General features: G+C 38.4%; 1 protein-coding gene across 4 annotated transcripts in view; it reads right to left on the bottom strand.

Moving 5' to 3' along the window:
- Positions 1-3,552: 3,552 nt before the first annotated feature.
- The window catches only part of Ccdc30 (coiled-coil domain containing 30), a 90,727-nt gene continuing 77,443 nt past the window's right edge, over positions 3,553-16,836 (bottom strand). For 2 of the 4 annotated variants that reach the window (XM_033767900.1, XM_033767902.1), the window contains 4 exons: positions 13,014-13,150; positions 11,300-11,414; positions 4,565-4,629; positions 3,557-4,201 (listed from right to left, as the gene is read on the bottom strand). In XM_033767900.1, coding sequence (XP_033623791.1) covers positions 4,003-4,201; positions 4,565-4,629; positions 11,300-11,414; positions 13,014-13,150 — 516 coding nt within the window. In that variant the 3' untranslated portion in view covers positions 3,557-4,002. Of the gene's footprint in view, positions 4,202-4,564; positions 4,630-11,299; positions 11,415-13,013; positions 13,151-16,836 lie in introns of all 4 variants that reach the window. The other 2 variants (XM_010634009.3, XM_033767901.1) reach the window with 2 other exon arrangements.

Raw genomic sequence — 16,836 nt, 5'->3', positions numbered from 1 at the left:
ATTTAAAAAAAATTTCTCCTTTTGGTCTTCCTATCTCCAACTGAAGATGAAAGGAGAAGAATAAGGAAAGGAGGAAGGGAGTGGAACAGCAACAGTCTATTTTTCAGTATACTTTTATGCCCATTGTTTTAAAATAAAATTTTATTTTTTAAATAAAAATTTTAAATTGAGAATAATGTTGATGAGGTTGTGGAAAAACTAATGCACTCATAAACTACAAGTGAAAATATGATAGCCAGCATTAAGCAGTTATTAGTGCTAAAAACTTTACACACCTCAGTTACATTTGGTTCTCAATTCTATAGGATAGGTATTATTTCCTTTTATTAAGAAATTGAGCGCCGGGTGTGGTGGTGCACGCCTGTAATCCCAGCACTTGGGAGGCTGAGGCAGGAGGATCACTGTGAGTTCAAAACCAGCCTGGGCTACATAGTGAGACCCTGTCTCAAAAAACCAAAAAAAAAAAAAGAAAAGAAAAGAAATTGAGGCCTTAGGGAAAACATTTTAAAGCAATACAATAAGTGACATACAGAGCCCTATTACCATTTATATCCAATGCCAATCTGGTGAATTTGTTTTCTGGAGTAACTCAAGAAGACCTTCACCAGATTATACTAAAAGAGCATAATCTTAAATAGAAAATAAAAGGCAAGTAACAAGAGAAGGAGGGCTGGGGATTTAGCTCAGTGGTGCTGCTGCCTATCTCAAAAGCACAAGGTCCTAAGTTTGATCCCGTGTAACAAAAGAAAAGAAACACAAAGGACTCAGAATAGCCAAAGCAAACCTAAGTAAAAAGAACAAGGCTTGAGACATCATAATACCTGATTTCAAAATATACTATAAAACCAAGATAACAAAAACTGCATAATACTGGCACAAAATAGACATATAGGCCAATGGAAAAGAATAGATGACAGAACAGTTTAAAAAACCACAAGCCAGGAGTGGTGGTACATGCCTGTAATCCCAGCACTCGGGAGGCTGAGGCAGGAGGATCGCTGTGGGTTTGAGACCAGCCTGGGCTACATAGTGAGTTCCACGTCAGTCTCAACTACATAGTGAGACACTCTCAAAAAACAAAACAAAACAAACAAACTACATAGCTACAGCCTTCTGATCCTGAACAAAGGAACCAAAAATATGCATTGGAGAAAATAACAGCCTCTTTAACAAATTGTGCTAGGAAAACTGGATATTCACTTGTAGAAAGTTGAAACTACATCCTTATCTCTTACTCTGTACAAAAATCACTTCAAAATGGATGAAAGACTTAGGTATAAGACCTGAAACTTAAAAACTGCTAGTAGAAAACAGGGAAAACACTTGAAGTCATAGGCATAGGCAAAGACTTCCTGAATAGAACTCTGATAGCACAGGAAATAATAGTAAGAATCAAATAAGACCATATCCTATTAGAAAGAGTTCCTGCATAGCAAAGGAAGCAATTAATAGAGTGAAAATACAACTTGCAGATGGAAAAAAATCTTGTCAAGCTACTCTTCCAAAAACAGGTTATGTAGAATATATAAAGAACTCAGTGGTCCCTGTACACACATACTTAAAAAAAAAACTCAACAAAAAATCAAATAGCCCAATCAATAAATAAGGAAATGAACAAACACTTCTCAAAAGAACTGCAGCTGGCCAGTAACATATGAAGAAAATGCCTATTTTTAGCCACTAGGGAAATACAAATCAACACTACATTGAGATTCCATCTTACCCAATCAGAATTTGTCATCAAGAGTACAAAAAACAAGCAGGACATGGTAGCACACACCTGCAACTCAACATTCTGGATGGCTGAGGCAGGAGGATCCCAAATTCAAGCCCAGCTTGGGCAATTTAGCAATTTAGTGGAAACTTGAGGTAGGGTCCCTTTCTGGGGTTGGGGACTTTTTACAGTGTAGTGATATCAGCATCTATATAGCATGTGTAGTTCTGATAAACTCTAGCATAAAAACCAATCAGACTGGCCGGGCATGGTGGTGCACACCTGTAATCCCAGCACTTGGGAGGCTGAGGCAGGAGGATTGCTGTGAGTTCGAGACCAGCCTGGGCTACATAATGAGTTCCAGGTCAGTCTCAGATACATAGTGAGAACCTGTCTCAAAAAAACCCCGAAAAAACAAAAACCAAAAAAAAACAACAAAACCAATCAGACCGCAGAATGTAATGTATACCGAACCAGACCGTAAAATGTTAGTGCTTTCCTATATAAGGGAGACAAAGACACAAAAATTGTATAAAAAAGTGCAATTATGTCATTTGGCACACTCAGCCTTTGGATGTGAATTTGAGGAGTCGGTGCCAGCACGAAAAAAACAAAACAAAACAAAAACTACTTCTTGGAAAAAAGTCCTTAGTGTCCCCACTCCACATAAAAATCCCACAGCACTGTCTCAAAATAGAAATAAATAAAAAAGGGCTGGGGATGTAGCTGAGTGCAAAAGTCTTGGGTCTAATCCCTATTACTGAAGGAAAAAGACACCAATTAAGGTTGGTGAGGATACAAGAAAATGGAACCTTTCTATTTTGATGGTAGAATGCAAATTAGTACAGCTACTGTAGAAATCAGTAGAAAGTTTCTAAAACAAACAAACCAAAAAAACAAAATATAGCTACCTTTGCTCCCTCCAGCTATACCATTCCTTGGTATATACTCAAAAGAAGTTAAAGTCAGTATTTTATAGGGTTACCTGCATACCCATGTTTATTGAGGCACAATAAGCAAAATAAGTCAGATTCAAAAAGACAAATATCCCATGTTTTTCTAATGTGTGGAATCTAAAAAAGATGGTAAAAAAGCAGAAAGGAGACTACTATTGGACAAGAGGAAGGGAATAAGAGGAGGGGGGTAGGAGAAAGGGCAATAGGGAGGATGGATAATGGATATGAGCAGAATATATGTGTCAAACCCCGCCATGTGAAACTAGCAGAGGTTGATGGGGGTTGAAAATAATCAGAGTATGTTATGAGCTTGTACAAATCTGCTAAAATGAAATCCACTGATCTATATAACAAATTTTAGAACAGCAGAAAAAATAAAGAAGGCTTAAGTAATTTATATGGCATCAACATGATAGAATGTCATATGGCTATTGGCTAAATTTTCATGATATATTAAAGTAAAAATCAGACTGCCAGCTGGGGCTATATTCAATACTTCAAATGCAGGAATCTCAGCATGCATGAGTCTCTGGGTTTGATCCCCAGTACTGCCAAAAATGAAATTAAATGAAATCAGACTATGAAAATAACTCTAGGGTCCAGGGATGTAGCTCAGTGGCACCGTGCCTGCCTGGCAAGCACAAGGTCCTGAGTTTGATTCCTCGTACCGGGAAAAAAAGAAAATGTAAATAACTCTAAATTGAAAATAGTTAAGAATGTAGAATTATAGGGCTAGATCTGGCAGTGCATGCAGGTAATCCCAGCACTCTACAAGACTGAGGAAGGAGGATCAAAAGTTGGAGCCTAGCCTGGGAAATTTAGCAACTTAGATCCTATCTCAAAATAAAAAATAAAGTGGGCCAAGGATTAAAAAAAAAAAAGAATTATAGGCCTTTTTTTGTTCATTTAAAAATACATTGTTTTTACTTTTGAATGCTGAGTTAACCATAATGTGTTCTTTTATTTACTTATTTATATTTTTGGTACCAGGGATCAAACTCAGAACCTCATGCTTGCAAGGTAGGCAGCAGAACCACTGAGCTAAATCCCCAGCCCAACCATTATATGTTCTGCTGAAGAGAAGCCTCATTAAATCATTAAACTTAAGTCACTACATTGAGCAATACAAAACATCTGAGGATATCAAACAAATTTGAGAAATCTATTTTTAGAAATTGTTTAATTAATTTATCAGCAATTTTGAAGACTCTTGGTTGATGTCTACTAGAGATTTGAAATCTGTGGAAACTCTTCTCCATATTATAGTCTGCCTTTGTGTCCAAGCTTTAAATTAGCAGGTTTTGATCAGTATAGTCTGAGCCACCAGTAATTTTATAGTTTTGACTTTTGGTCTTGCTCTTGTATGCTGTGTGTCTGTTTCAGGGAAGCCACATTTATGTATCCAGTTTCAGAATTCTGTGAGTGGGAAAGAGACGCAGGGGACTCTGGGATTGTTGTTGCTGCTTCTGGCTTATATGCTTCATTTTCTTGATGATTTCCAGCTGACTCTACCAAACCTATTCCTGAGGAACTGAGAAAGATCATATGTGAGGACATCATATGGGTAGGATTAATTGATAGATGTTTGGGCTTGCAGGGGTATGGTATTGATAACTATTTCACCTTTTTATAACCCTCAGGCACAAAGAAAACAATCAAACCAAATAAAACTTACAGCTATGCTCATGGATTATCTTCTACCTTAAATCAGAATTCTGTAGCATGTGAAGGCAAAGGGGTAGCCAGGGCAGAAAGAATTGGGAGAAAATTGAAATACTAAAGTAGAAAGCCTCACCCCCCACCCCCGCTTCCATACTTTCTCAATCCATAAATTTAGAACTAGTTAGCAGCTATGACTCTCAAACATGCAGATGATTATCTTGGTTTTACTAACCTAGAGTTTGGTAAAGGCAGTATTTTATTCAATACTTCATACTCAGGAATGTCACTAACTATTTCCTGAAAGGAAAGAAATGATTAATATTAGAGATTATAATGATAAACCATTGGCAATGTGAGCCTAGAACTTATAATATGTAGATACAGATTATGAAAAGTTCATATATATACAAACAATAAAGCATAAAAGAGACAGAATGAAAAGTTGCTTGTTTTTTCACCTGCTCTGTAAGTCTGCCAGTATCTCGCTCTCCTTCCTTCCATATATAAAATTTATATAATCTATGTATGTCTGTCTTCTTATCTACTCACATAGCCCCATACACTGTATCTTACTTCTCCCTTTGTTATATATATTTCAAAAATAGAAGTATCTTTTTTCCGGGGGAGGTTTATAATTTTTTTGTTGCTGGGACTGAACCCAGGGCCTCACATTTGCTAGGCAAGTGTTCTACCACTGAGCTAAATCCCCAACCCCCTCAGCCTCCTAATGCTAGGATTACAGATGTGTTCCACCATACCTGGTGTTATTCTTTTTTTTTCTTTTTAAATAAGTGCTTTGATGACAAGTAATTCACATAACAAGTAACTCTTAACATGTTCAGTGCAGTTCTTTTCTATACATTCAGACTTATGCAACTATCACCACTAATTCCAGAACATTTTCATCACACCCTTCCCCCTGCAAAACCCCAAACCCATGATCATTCATCCCTCTCTTCCTCTTCCCTCCCAGCCCCTGGCAATTGCTACTATACTTTCTGTCTTTTTGGATGTTTTATTCTGGACTTTTCATATAAATATGATTATACAATCGGTAGCCTTTTGTTTCTGGTTTCTCTAAAACATTAGCATGTTTCATTCATGTTGTAGCATGTATCAGTACTTTTTTTTTAAGACAAGGTCTCATTATGTAATTCAGGCTGGCCTTGAACTCACTACATAGCTCGGGCTAGCCTCAAACCTGCAGCAATCCTCTTGAGTCAGCCTCCTGGGTGCTGGGATTATAGGCCTGCACCACTGTGCCTGGCTGATTTCTTTTTATGTCTAAATAATATTCCATTGTATGAACATAATATTTTGCTTATCCATTAGACAATGGAGATTGGGTTGTTTCTACTTCTTTGTTATTATGAATAATGCTGCTGCTGTGAATATGTATATGCAAGGACATAAATATTTGGATATTGCTAGCTTGAATGATTTAAAACATTTTACTGGAAGTCAGGCATGGTGCACATGCCTGTGATTCCACTTGGAAGGCTGAGGCAGAAGGGTTAGGAGTTTAATGTCAGATTGAGATGCATAGTGAGTTTGATGGGATCCTGAACTACATAATGAGACCTTATCTCAAAAAAACAAGAACACAAAATGTTACCAGTATTGACAAATTATATTTGTATATATTTATGGGGTGTGAAGTGATGGATGATATATGTGCACAATGTAGAATGATTGCATTAAGCTAATTAACATTGCATCACCGATCGAACTCAGGACCTTGCCCTTGTGAGGCAGGCGGCAGCACCACTGAGCTAAATCCCCAGCCCTAAAACTATATATTTTGATCAATGATTGCCACATTTTTCCATCCTCCAGCCTCTGGTAACCATTCTGTTCTCTCTATTAGTTTGCTTGCTATAGATTCCACATATAAGTAAGAATAAGTAGTATTTATTTTTCCATGCTTGATGATTTCACTTAAAGTAATTCCCTTTCAGTTCATCCCTGTTGGTGCAAATTACAGAATTTCCCTTTTTAAAGGCTGAATAGTATTCCACTGTACGTGTGTGTGCATATATATATATACACACACACACACACACACATATATATATATATATATATTTCTTTATGTATTTATCCATTGATGGACTTAGATTGATTCTATACTTTGGCTATCATGAATAAGCTAAAATAAACACAGAATGTATATGTTTAAAATCCTCAGCCGGGCGTGGTGGCATATCCCTATAATCCCAGTACTCGGGAGGCTGAGGCAGGAGGATTGCTGTGAGTTCGAGACCAGCCTGAGCTACTTAGTGAGTTCCAGGTCAGTCTCAACTTACATAGTGAGACCCTGACTCAAAAAACAAAACAAAACAAAAAATCCTCTAGCTATATATCCAGAAGTAGGATTGCTGGATCATATTATAATCCTACTTTTAGTTTTTTGAGAAATTTCGATATAGTTTTATATAATGGCTATATTAATTTTCCATAATAGCTGTATTATTCCTACCAATGCTTACAAGGGTACATGTTTCTCTGACTCATCAACATTTACTATCTTTTATTTTTCTGACGGGTATGAGGTGATGCATCACCGTGGTTTTAATTTGTATTTCCCTAAGATTAGTGATGTGGGGCATTTTTTCAGGTATCTGTTGATTTGTAATCATTCTATTTCAGTTACTATATCTCTGTATTATAGTTTGAAATCAGGTGGTGTGAGGACTCCAATTTTTTTTTTTTTTTTTTTTTTGTAGTACTGGCAATCAAACTTGGGCTCTTATGCTTGTGAGGCAGGCGGCAGAACCACTGAGTCAAATCCCCAGCCCTCCAATTTTGTTTGTCTTAGATACTTAGGGCTTTCTGTAGTTCCAATGAATTTTAGGATTTTTTTCTGTTTGGGTAAAAATGACAGTGGACTTTTGATAGGGATTGTACTGAATCTGAGTATTGTTTAGGGAACTATGGACATTTTAACAATACTAATTTTTTTCCAGCCCACAAGTACTAATATCTTTCCATTTATTTGTCTTTTTCAAGTTTTTAATCACAGTTTTTTAGTTTACAAGATTTCACCTCTTTAGCTTATCACACTTTTTTAGTGTACAAGATCTTTCACCTCTTTAGCTAAATTTGTTCCTATTATTGTTGTTAAGACATAGTCTCACTATGCAGTTCAGGGTGGCCTTGAGCTTGCTATTTAGCCCAAACTGACCTTGAACTTGTGGTGATCCTCATTCTTTAGCCTCCCAAATGCTATAGGCATGTGCCACTACCCTTAGTTCTTAATTATTTTTGGTAGCATTAAAAATGTGATTTTTCTTGACTTCTTTTTCAAAAAATTCATTGTTGGTATATACAATAGCACTATTGATTTTTTGTTGTGTTGATTTTGTATCCTGCAGCTTTACTGTAACAGTTTCATTGGTGGAGTATTGCGTGTTACAGTATATCAGCAAACCCTATCCCCCCTCAAAAAATAAAACAAAAAAACAAGTTAATGTATGTGCATTGAGAGGTACAAGCTATCATTCCTGGATGCCAACTCTACCAAAAAATATACGCAGTATTTATGTGCATTATTCTACTTTATCTCCAACAACCATGTTTTAACAAAACAAACATTTCCTACACTAAACCTGCTGGAAGATAAGTTAGGTAGAACTATTGAAGACATCAGCATAGGAAAAGACTTTATGAACAAAAACCTCAGTAGTATGGGAATTAGCACAAAGAATCAACAACTGAAATCTCATCTTATTAAAAAGTTTCTGTGCTGCAAGAGAAATCATCAACAGAACTAAGAGACAACCTACAAGGGGAAAAATGTTTATCAGCTGTTTCTCAGACAAAGGACTACTATCAAGAATATATATAAAGAACTTAAAAAAAAGTCAGATCCCCCAAATTTAAAGACCCAATTCAAAATGGGCATCTGAAATGAATAGACATTTCTCAGACAAAGAAGTAAAAGCAAGCTGGGTGTGGTAGTGCATGCCTGTAATCCCAGCACTCAGGAGGCTGAGGCAGGAGGATCAATGTGAGTTGGAGACCAGCCTGGGCTACATCGTGAGACCGTCTCAAAAAACCAAAAAGAAAAATTAAAGTAAAGTGAAAAATGTTTGTCATCACTGGTCATAGGAGAGATGCAGATGAAAACAACACTGAGATTCCACCTCACCCCAAAAACAATGGCTGCTATCAAGAAATCAAACAATAACAAATGTTGGCATGGTCGTGGGGAGAAAGGAGCCTTTCTTCATTGTTGGTGGGAGTGCAGACTGGTGCAACCACGGTGAAAATCAAAATGGAGACACCTCAATAAACTAGTATTAGAGGTCCCATTTGACCCAGCTATTCCTCTACTAGGTATCTTCCCAAAAGAATTAAAAGAATCATACCACAGTGATATATGGGTGCCCATGATTTTAGCAGCACAGTTTGTAATAATTAAATCTTGGAAACAGTCCAAGTGCCCATCAACTGGAGACTGGATAAAGAAAAAAAATTTTTTTTTAAAATGGAGTACTACTCAGCCATAAAGAGTCTCAAAAAAAAAAAAAGCAAAACCAGAGAAATTAGAGACATTTATAGCTAAATGGATGCACATTGAGGCTATACCTTTTTTTGTGGGGGGGGGAATTGAACTCGGGACCTTGTACTTGCAAGACAGGCAGTGGAGGCCATACCCTTAAGTGATATAAATAGGACACACATGTAAATACTGAATAGTTTCTCTAGCATGAGAAACTGAAAGTGTAAAGAAGGATTAAAATGAATAACTGATAATGTGAAATAGGAAGAAAAAGGTCCAAAGGAGTAGGGGAAGTGGGAGGGGTAGGGGAAAGGAAAAAATATGAATAAGAAATAGATGAAAACAAAGCCTTTGCAAATAGGGAGGGGTAGAGGGGTCAAAGGGCACGCAGGGGAATGGGGGAAAAATAAGAACCAAGATACATCATGTAAGGGTACAAGTTCCCAATAATGAATGTAAATGTATAACAAAAATGTACCAGTAAAAGAATTTAAGAGAAAAAAACCCCATTTCTTTATTTTTGTATGACTGGTTGAGGCAGGAGTATCACAAATTTAAGTCCAGCCTGGGTAATTTAGTGAGAACCTGTCTCAAAATAAAAAATAAGAAAGGTTTGAAGATATAGCCCAGTGTGAAGACCCTAGATTCAGTCAGTCCCCTGTACCATGAAAAAAATTACTATTGTACTGACTATGGAGATATAATTTACATATCATATAACTCACCCACTTAAAGTACATAATTCAGTGGTTTTTAGTAGTAGTATTTTAAGAGTTGTACAAGTATCACCACAGTGAATTTTTTTTTTTTTTTGAGTACCATGGATTGAACTCAGGTCCTTGCACTTGCAAGGCAGGCAGCAAAACCTCTGAGCTAAATCCCCATCCCCACCACAGTGAATTTTAAAACATTTTCATCACTCTCAATATAAACCCCATGGCCTTTAACCCCTCTGTACAAGGAAACCACTAATCTACTTTCTGCATCTGCATAGTTGCCTACTGTTATGGTTTGTATCTAGATGTTCTCTTTTTTTTTTCTTGGTACTGGGGATCAAACTTGGGTCCTTGTGCTTGTGAGGTATGCAGTGGGACCACTGAGCCAAACCTCCGGCCCTAGATGTTCTTCCAAAGTCTCATGCATTCATAGGAAGGGCTTTTGGGGAGTAATTGGATTATGAAAGTATTAGAGCTGACTTGCTATTGGGAGGCGGGGTCTGGTTGGAGGAAACAGGTTACTGAGGACATGGTCTGCCTTCCCTTTTGCCCATCATGAACTGTTTCTCCTCTTTGATGCCACCCTGTACTTGGAGCCAGCCAACTATGAACTGAAACCTCTCTGTACTGTGAGCTAAATAAACCTTTCTTCCTTTAACGCAGGGTGTCAGGTATTTTGTCTCAGCAATGAGAAAAGTAATAAGACACACGTGTTTCAGAACCCTTTGGAATCGGTTTGAGGGAGGAGCTTGAAAAGGTTTGAAGACACCAGTGAGTTCTACTTTTGTTAAACCTTCAAAACAACTCACAAAGCTAGAAATAACTATCTTTCTGAGACAAAACAAAATACAAGTCTTATACTCATAGCAGTAGTGTCCAAGAAGCAGGATCCATTGTGAAGTATCTCAGGAAGGAATATTTTCCAGGAGATACAAACCAGGGAAGGAAAGAAACCACCTCTACACCTGATTCACAGTATACTTCTGCTCACAGAAGTCCTCCTTTCTGACTTGCTCACCAACCAGACTCTGGACTTTCTCTCTGAAAGTGTATTATCCTCTGTGTTTCTCTGGAGTTCCCTTCTTGTCTGTCTGAATTGTTCGAACATAATTGATTTTCTTGGACTCAGCTGCTGTCCTTAGTCTTAACTCAGTAGCAAACTTGTCAGATTCACTTTATTTCTCTGAGCCTCACGTTTGTTCATCTTTCTTTTCAAATCAGTCTAGAATGAAACATTGCAAACAGGGTTGCTCAGAACAAGGGATATATATATATTTTATATATATATATGAAAACATTTACTGTCCATTCATTCTCCAATATTTATGGAGCACTTGTCCACAGAGTGATGTATAAGCTACAGTTCTTACCCTCTGGGTTCTCACTGCTGAGTTAAAGAGATAGAGAAGAAAAGAAAAGAAAGACAATGACAATATAGTGTGTCAAGAAAGATGCTCAGAGACATAAATTGCTTTGGGATCACCCATTAGGAGAGTGCTTAATAAAGCTGGCCCATGGTCAGGGATTTAGCTCAGTGGTGCTGCGCCTGCCTTGCAAGAGCAAGGTCCTGAGTTTGATCCCCGGAACCAAAAAAAAAAAAGCTGGCCCAATGAAGAGTAGCAGTCTAAGGGTCACAGCCTACTATGAGGCTGAGAGCAGGGCTACAGCAATGTGAAGATGAGAGAGCAAAGTAAACTTAGCAAGCGAAACTTCATGTTAAGGACCCAATAAAAAGTACACATCCTACCTCTCCTCTATGAATCCGGACACTCCATAAAATGCGCTCTAAGAGGACAACTTGCTGCATGAGACGGAAATGATTTTCCTGTAGTTGCTTATTTTCTTTATCCAAGAAAAATGCTCTACGAATGGCATACATCAGAGGCACAATTAGAACAGTCTAGGTTTTAGAACCAAGTTTGGCAGAATAATTCTTACCATATTCCACAACCAAGTAAAAAAAATTTTTTTTAGCCAGGGTCTCACTATGTAGTTGAGACTGACCTGGAACTCACTATGTAGCCCAGGCTGGTCTCAAACACGCAGCGATCCTCCTGCCTCAGCCTCCCGAGTGCTGGGATTACAGGCGTGCCGCACCATGCCTGGCACCAAGTAAAAATTAATACCCTTCTGGCATGTACATGTTTATTAAATACAGTATAGGTGCAGCAATGTGAAAGGTGCAATTATAGATCCTGAGACATTTAAGAAAAGATAAGATCCCATTTAGGAATAGGATTGAGGGCCAGGGATTTAGCTCAGTGGTGCTTCAGCCTGCCTCACAAGTGCAAGAACTGGCATTCAATCCCCGGTACCAACAACAAAAAAAAAAACAAAAAAAACTGAAAAACAGAACAAAAAAAGAAAAAAAAAGGGTAACAATTCAGGAATAGAATTGAAACTGCATCCTTTCAAATATTATAGCTACACAGCTTATATCTGGTTCTTATCTCACTCTGAGCTGGCTCTGCTTCTTTTGTAGAAATAGAAACAGTGGTGGGGCATGGTGGCACATACTGTAATCCCAGTACTCAGGAGGCTAAGGCAGGTGGGTCACCATGAGTTGGAGGCCAGCTTGGGCTACCTTGTGAATTCAAGGCCAGCCTGAACTATATAATAAGGCCCAGTCTCAAAAAACAAAATAAAATGAAACAAACAGACCAAAAAAAGAAAAAGAAATAGAAATGATGGTGGCAGCATTAGCCACTCACCAACCTCTTACCCTGTGCATAGGCCCCGTAACCCACTCATATAGGAAGCACTGACAACTTCTCATGAATTAGCTGATTAACACAACTACCTCATGAAATGTGTGCTGCTTTGAAGCCCATTTTATATTTGAGGAAATTAAGGCTCCAAGAAGTGAAGGTAATGTCCTTTAGAACATAAAAACAAATTTGTAGAATTGGAATGTGAATCAGGATCTTTTAAAATTTCTAAGCCTGAGCTCTTAATCACTGTGTCAGGCTCACCTATCCAGGGCTACAGTTTTTGTTTGTGTATTTATATAGTTTTTTGTTTTTTGTTTTTTTTGTTGTTGTTTTGGTTTTTTGACACAGGGTCTCACTATGTAGTTGAGACTGACCTGGAACTCACTATGTAGCCCAGGCTGATCTCGAACTCACAGCAATCCTCTTGCCTCAGCCTCCTTTAATGCTGGGATTATAGGTGTGCACCACCACGCCCAGCCAGGGATACAGTTTATCTGAAAGACACAGCAATAAAACTGTTTCGATTGCAAATTTGTATTTGAGCTCTGGATTTGCCTAGCTTCCCAAACTAGGTGACTTCCTAGCTGTGTGACCCTTAGCAAATTACAAATGTGAGTCATAGTTTCCTTATCTATAAACTGTCATAAACTATGATATAGTTTGAGAAGGGCATTTGCATATGGTTTATAGCAGAAGGGAAACACATTCCCTTTTGAGAATCCAGTGGTTCCCAGGCAGGGCTGCACCTACTTGCTTTGGATTGAAGAGATTATGCTTTTGTTGCTGCTGATCAGTTCTTCTTGATTGGTGACTTGTTCTAGAAGCTTCCTTTTTTCTAGGAGTAGGATATCATTCTGGGCCAAGATCTGGTCCTGAAATGCCTTCTCCTAGAGATTATCATAGCAAGGGAAAGAATTACAAATGGAGGTTTCAGCTTGTTTCAAAACTCTAACAACTCAATGCTCTTATTTACTTTCTCTTTCCTGTCCTTTAATCTGTCTCCAGTTGTTTGCTGACACTGTGGTTCATTCCTAACTAGGTATTCCTGAATGCATTTTGGTTACTTTATGTAATATATTTTGTTTGGATATTTAATCATTCTTATGCATAAATTTTAAAAAATATCTGAATATTCAACTTCCGTAAAGATCCCAGTAACAAATCACCAACAAATACAACTGAATTCTTGAAAGGTCTATATTGCAAATTTCTCCATGTAATAAATACATTTCCCTCTGTTTCACAGTCATATTCTTTGTAGGGCAGAGGGTGGGAGGTAGGATTTAGCCCCCTTTGCCAGGCAGGCAGTATCAGGAGCCCAGATGGCTTAGGAAGCCAAGCCTGTGAGCCAAGTGCAAGACTTCTGCAGTGACAGCGCTGAAGTGGCTTCCAGCTCAACACCGTGTTTCATTTTCTGCCAGTGAGTGATTTTCCCCCAAAGCAATAGGGAGTGAAGTTTCAGCTAAGGTGATAAAGGAGTACATTTTGTGAAAAAATACTAACAGTCCCACACTGAAAGAGTCCCTAGATACTGATCAATATCACTCTTGGTGAGGGTTTCGAGCCCCAACATGTACAACTGCTGAGTTTGTCTCACTAATGACCTGTAGATGGTAAGCACCTTCTTCCTCTTTCCATTTCTGCTTCCACTTCTGTGTGTGTGGGGGTTACAGTAATTTTGGCAGGTGGGTGAATGACAGCATTAAGAGGAGCTTTTCTTTTCTCCCTCCCTTCCCCTCCCCTCCCTTTCCCTTTCCCGTTCCCTTTCCTTTCCTTCCTTTTTCTTCCTTTATTTCTTTCTTGGTACTGGGCCTTACACATGTCTGGCAAATGGTTTTCCACTAAGGTATTTCCCAACCCCTTTTTAAAATTTTGAGACAGGGTCTTGGTATGTTGCCAGACTAGACTCAAACTTGCAATCTCCCTGTTTCAGCCTCCTGAGTAGCTCAGGTTGCAGATATGTGCACCATATCAAGCAAAAGGAGCAATTTTATGTTTCTTTAAATAAACTATTAATGTAGGTCATTCAGAAGACTGTCCATTTACTACTAAAGATGTATAAGGAAGGAGGTGAGGTTATGTTCTGAAGCAAAGCACCCTACATTTTATTTTATTTTATTTATTTATTTTTGGTACCAGTGATCGAACTCGGGACCTTGCACTTGTGAGGCAGGTACTGGCACCACTGAGCTAAATCCCTGGCCCAGCACCCTACATTTTAAGGCCCTCTCCAGGACCCTTAAATGTCTAGTGAAAATCTCACCTGCTACTAAAGATATCTCATTACTAATGTACTGGTAATGGAATAGAAGCAACCATTTCACAGACAATATCCTATGCTAATATAACTCAATTAGAAAGGGTATTAGATGGAGAAGGATACTGAGATCCTGCCCTTTGGAAACACCATATTTTTAACATGCCCCTAAATCAAGATACCTACTGTGGAAATAGGATAAAATATTGAGAAAATCTGGTTTGGATGGCCACAATGGTTAGAGGACTCAATTGGCTTGCTGTATAAAGAGAAGATTGATGGAATGAAGCCAAAAGAAGAGGTATCAGTAGCTTTTCTAAGCACAGGGCTCTGGTTTGTGGGTCCTAAAGTAAGTACTCTCAGAGCACTCAGGTTTGTAGCACTGTGGCATTAAAAGCTGTCATATATGTCTTCTCCAGGCTAAGTATTCCTATTTGTGTTCACACTTTGTCTTATGAACTATGTTTTTGTTGTTGTAGTTTTTTTGAGACAGGGTCTCACTATATAGTTGAGACTGATCTGGAACTCACTATGTACCCCAGGCTGGTCTCGAATTCACAGTGATCCTTCTGCCTCAGCCTCCCGAGTGCTGGGATTATAGGTGTGCGCCACCACACCTGGCCTGTCTTATGAACTATGGATCCATCTGTCAACATGTTTCTAAAAGATTATACACAAAGGCGAAAAGTGGTACCTATGAAAAATTTACACGTGTCACTTTAAGAATTTTATATTTTATTTTATTTTTATTTATTTTCCCCATTAAGTTTATTGGTACATTTAAAGCAAACAGTACAGTTACATTTATTATTGGAATCTTGTACCTCTACATGATATATCTTGCTAAGAATTTTATATTTTAATTCTCATGAAAGCTTTGTGTGTGCACGTGTGTGTGTGTGTGTGTGTAAGCCAGGGACATTGTCATATACTTGTAATCCCAGCACTCAGAGGGCCCAGGTAGCAGAGTTGTGACTTCAAGGTTAGCCTGGGCTGCATACTAAATTCAAGGCCAGTCTAGACTACTTAGCAAGACTCTTTGTCAAGAAACCAAAACCCAAACCAAAAAACCCAACCCAACCCAAATGAAAAAGCTCCTAAAGCCTTATGTATGAGGTGGAGATATTTTTGTCCACTTTACAGATGAAGAAAACAATACACAGCGCCTTGTTCAAAGTCATAAAACTAAATGGCAGGACTAGAATTTGAATCCAAGTCCAAGGCAAAGCCCTCAGAAACCTTCAGTGGTAGTGAGTGAAAGATCCAGTTCCTTTCATAGCTCCTGCATATTGGTGATACCCAAGACATTTCCTGGAGACCTGTGATTCTGTTATACACTGATTTCCTGTGCTGCCATGGCAAATTACCACAACCTGAATAGCCTAAAATGATAGAAATTAATGTTCTTGTGGTCCTAGAAGTTTTATAAAGACACAAGTCATACTGGATTTGGAATTTACCCTAATCAAGGATGGCCTCACTTTAAAAATATCTGTAAAGAACCGATCTTCAAGTATGGTCACACTCTGAGGTTCTGAGTAGACGTGGTTTGGGGAACACTATTCCCCCTGCACAGTGGGGAGGACAGGAAGCACACCCGCTGACATGAGGGCCTGTCTGCACACAGATGCCTACACATGGAAGGTGGGCAGCAGGGAAGTTACTAATGCAGATGTGGGCTGATGAGATTTCTGGTTGACCCATGAATTGAGATTGATACTTTCTTCTGCAAGGGACTGGAGATTCTGAGAAGGGAAAACATGATTGGCCTAGTCCATTGCTCTCCATTTCTAATTTATACAGTTTAATGATCTCAAAACCATTCTATATTTGATTCTTTTCATTTGTCCCATTTCCTTCTTACCCATGTACTAATGTTCCAAGCCAATTAGAGAAGCATAAAGAAATCAGAGATATTTAGAAAAGAAAAAGTTTAAAGGCACTATAAGAATTGGTATGGAAAAAAAGTTTAAAGAAGAAAAAAAAGGGATTTCCTCTTTCTACTGCTACTTAAAACTGACACTAAAGTTTGACGCAAAATGAAGCAATGATGGTTTGAAAGATTCTGCTGAGGAATATCCAATAAAGGACATCTAGTTGGGTGTGGTGGTGCGCATCTGTAATCTCAGCACTGGAAGACTGAGGCAGGAGGACTGCAATTTCCAACTCATTTTAGACAACCTGATGACTTAGGGAGACACTGTCTCCCCTCCCCAAAATATGTGTTGGAGATGTAGCCCAGTGCTAAGGCCCTGGGTTCAATCTCTAGTACTGGAAAAAAAATTCACTTGAAGGCAAGACAGAAACTAGCAGTAC

This window comes from Fukomys damarensis, unplaced genomic scaffold, assembly GCF_012274545.1.
Source record: "Fukomys damarensis isolate Sample0158 unplaced genomic scaffold, DMR_v1.0_HiC HiC_scaffold_23, whole genome shotgun sequence".
NCBI classification, from domain to species: Eukaryota; Metazoa; Chordata; class Mammalia; order Rodentia; family Bathyergidae; genus Fukomys; species Fukomys damarensis.
This window is presented reverse-complemented; position numbering and strand designations above follow the sequence as displayed.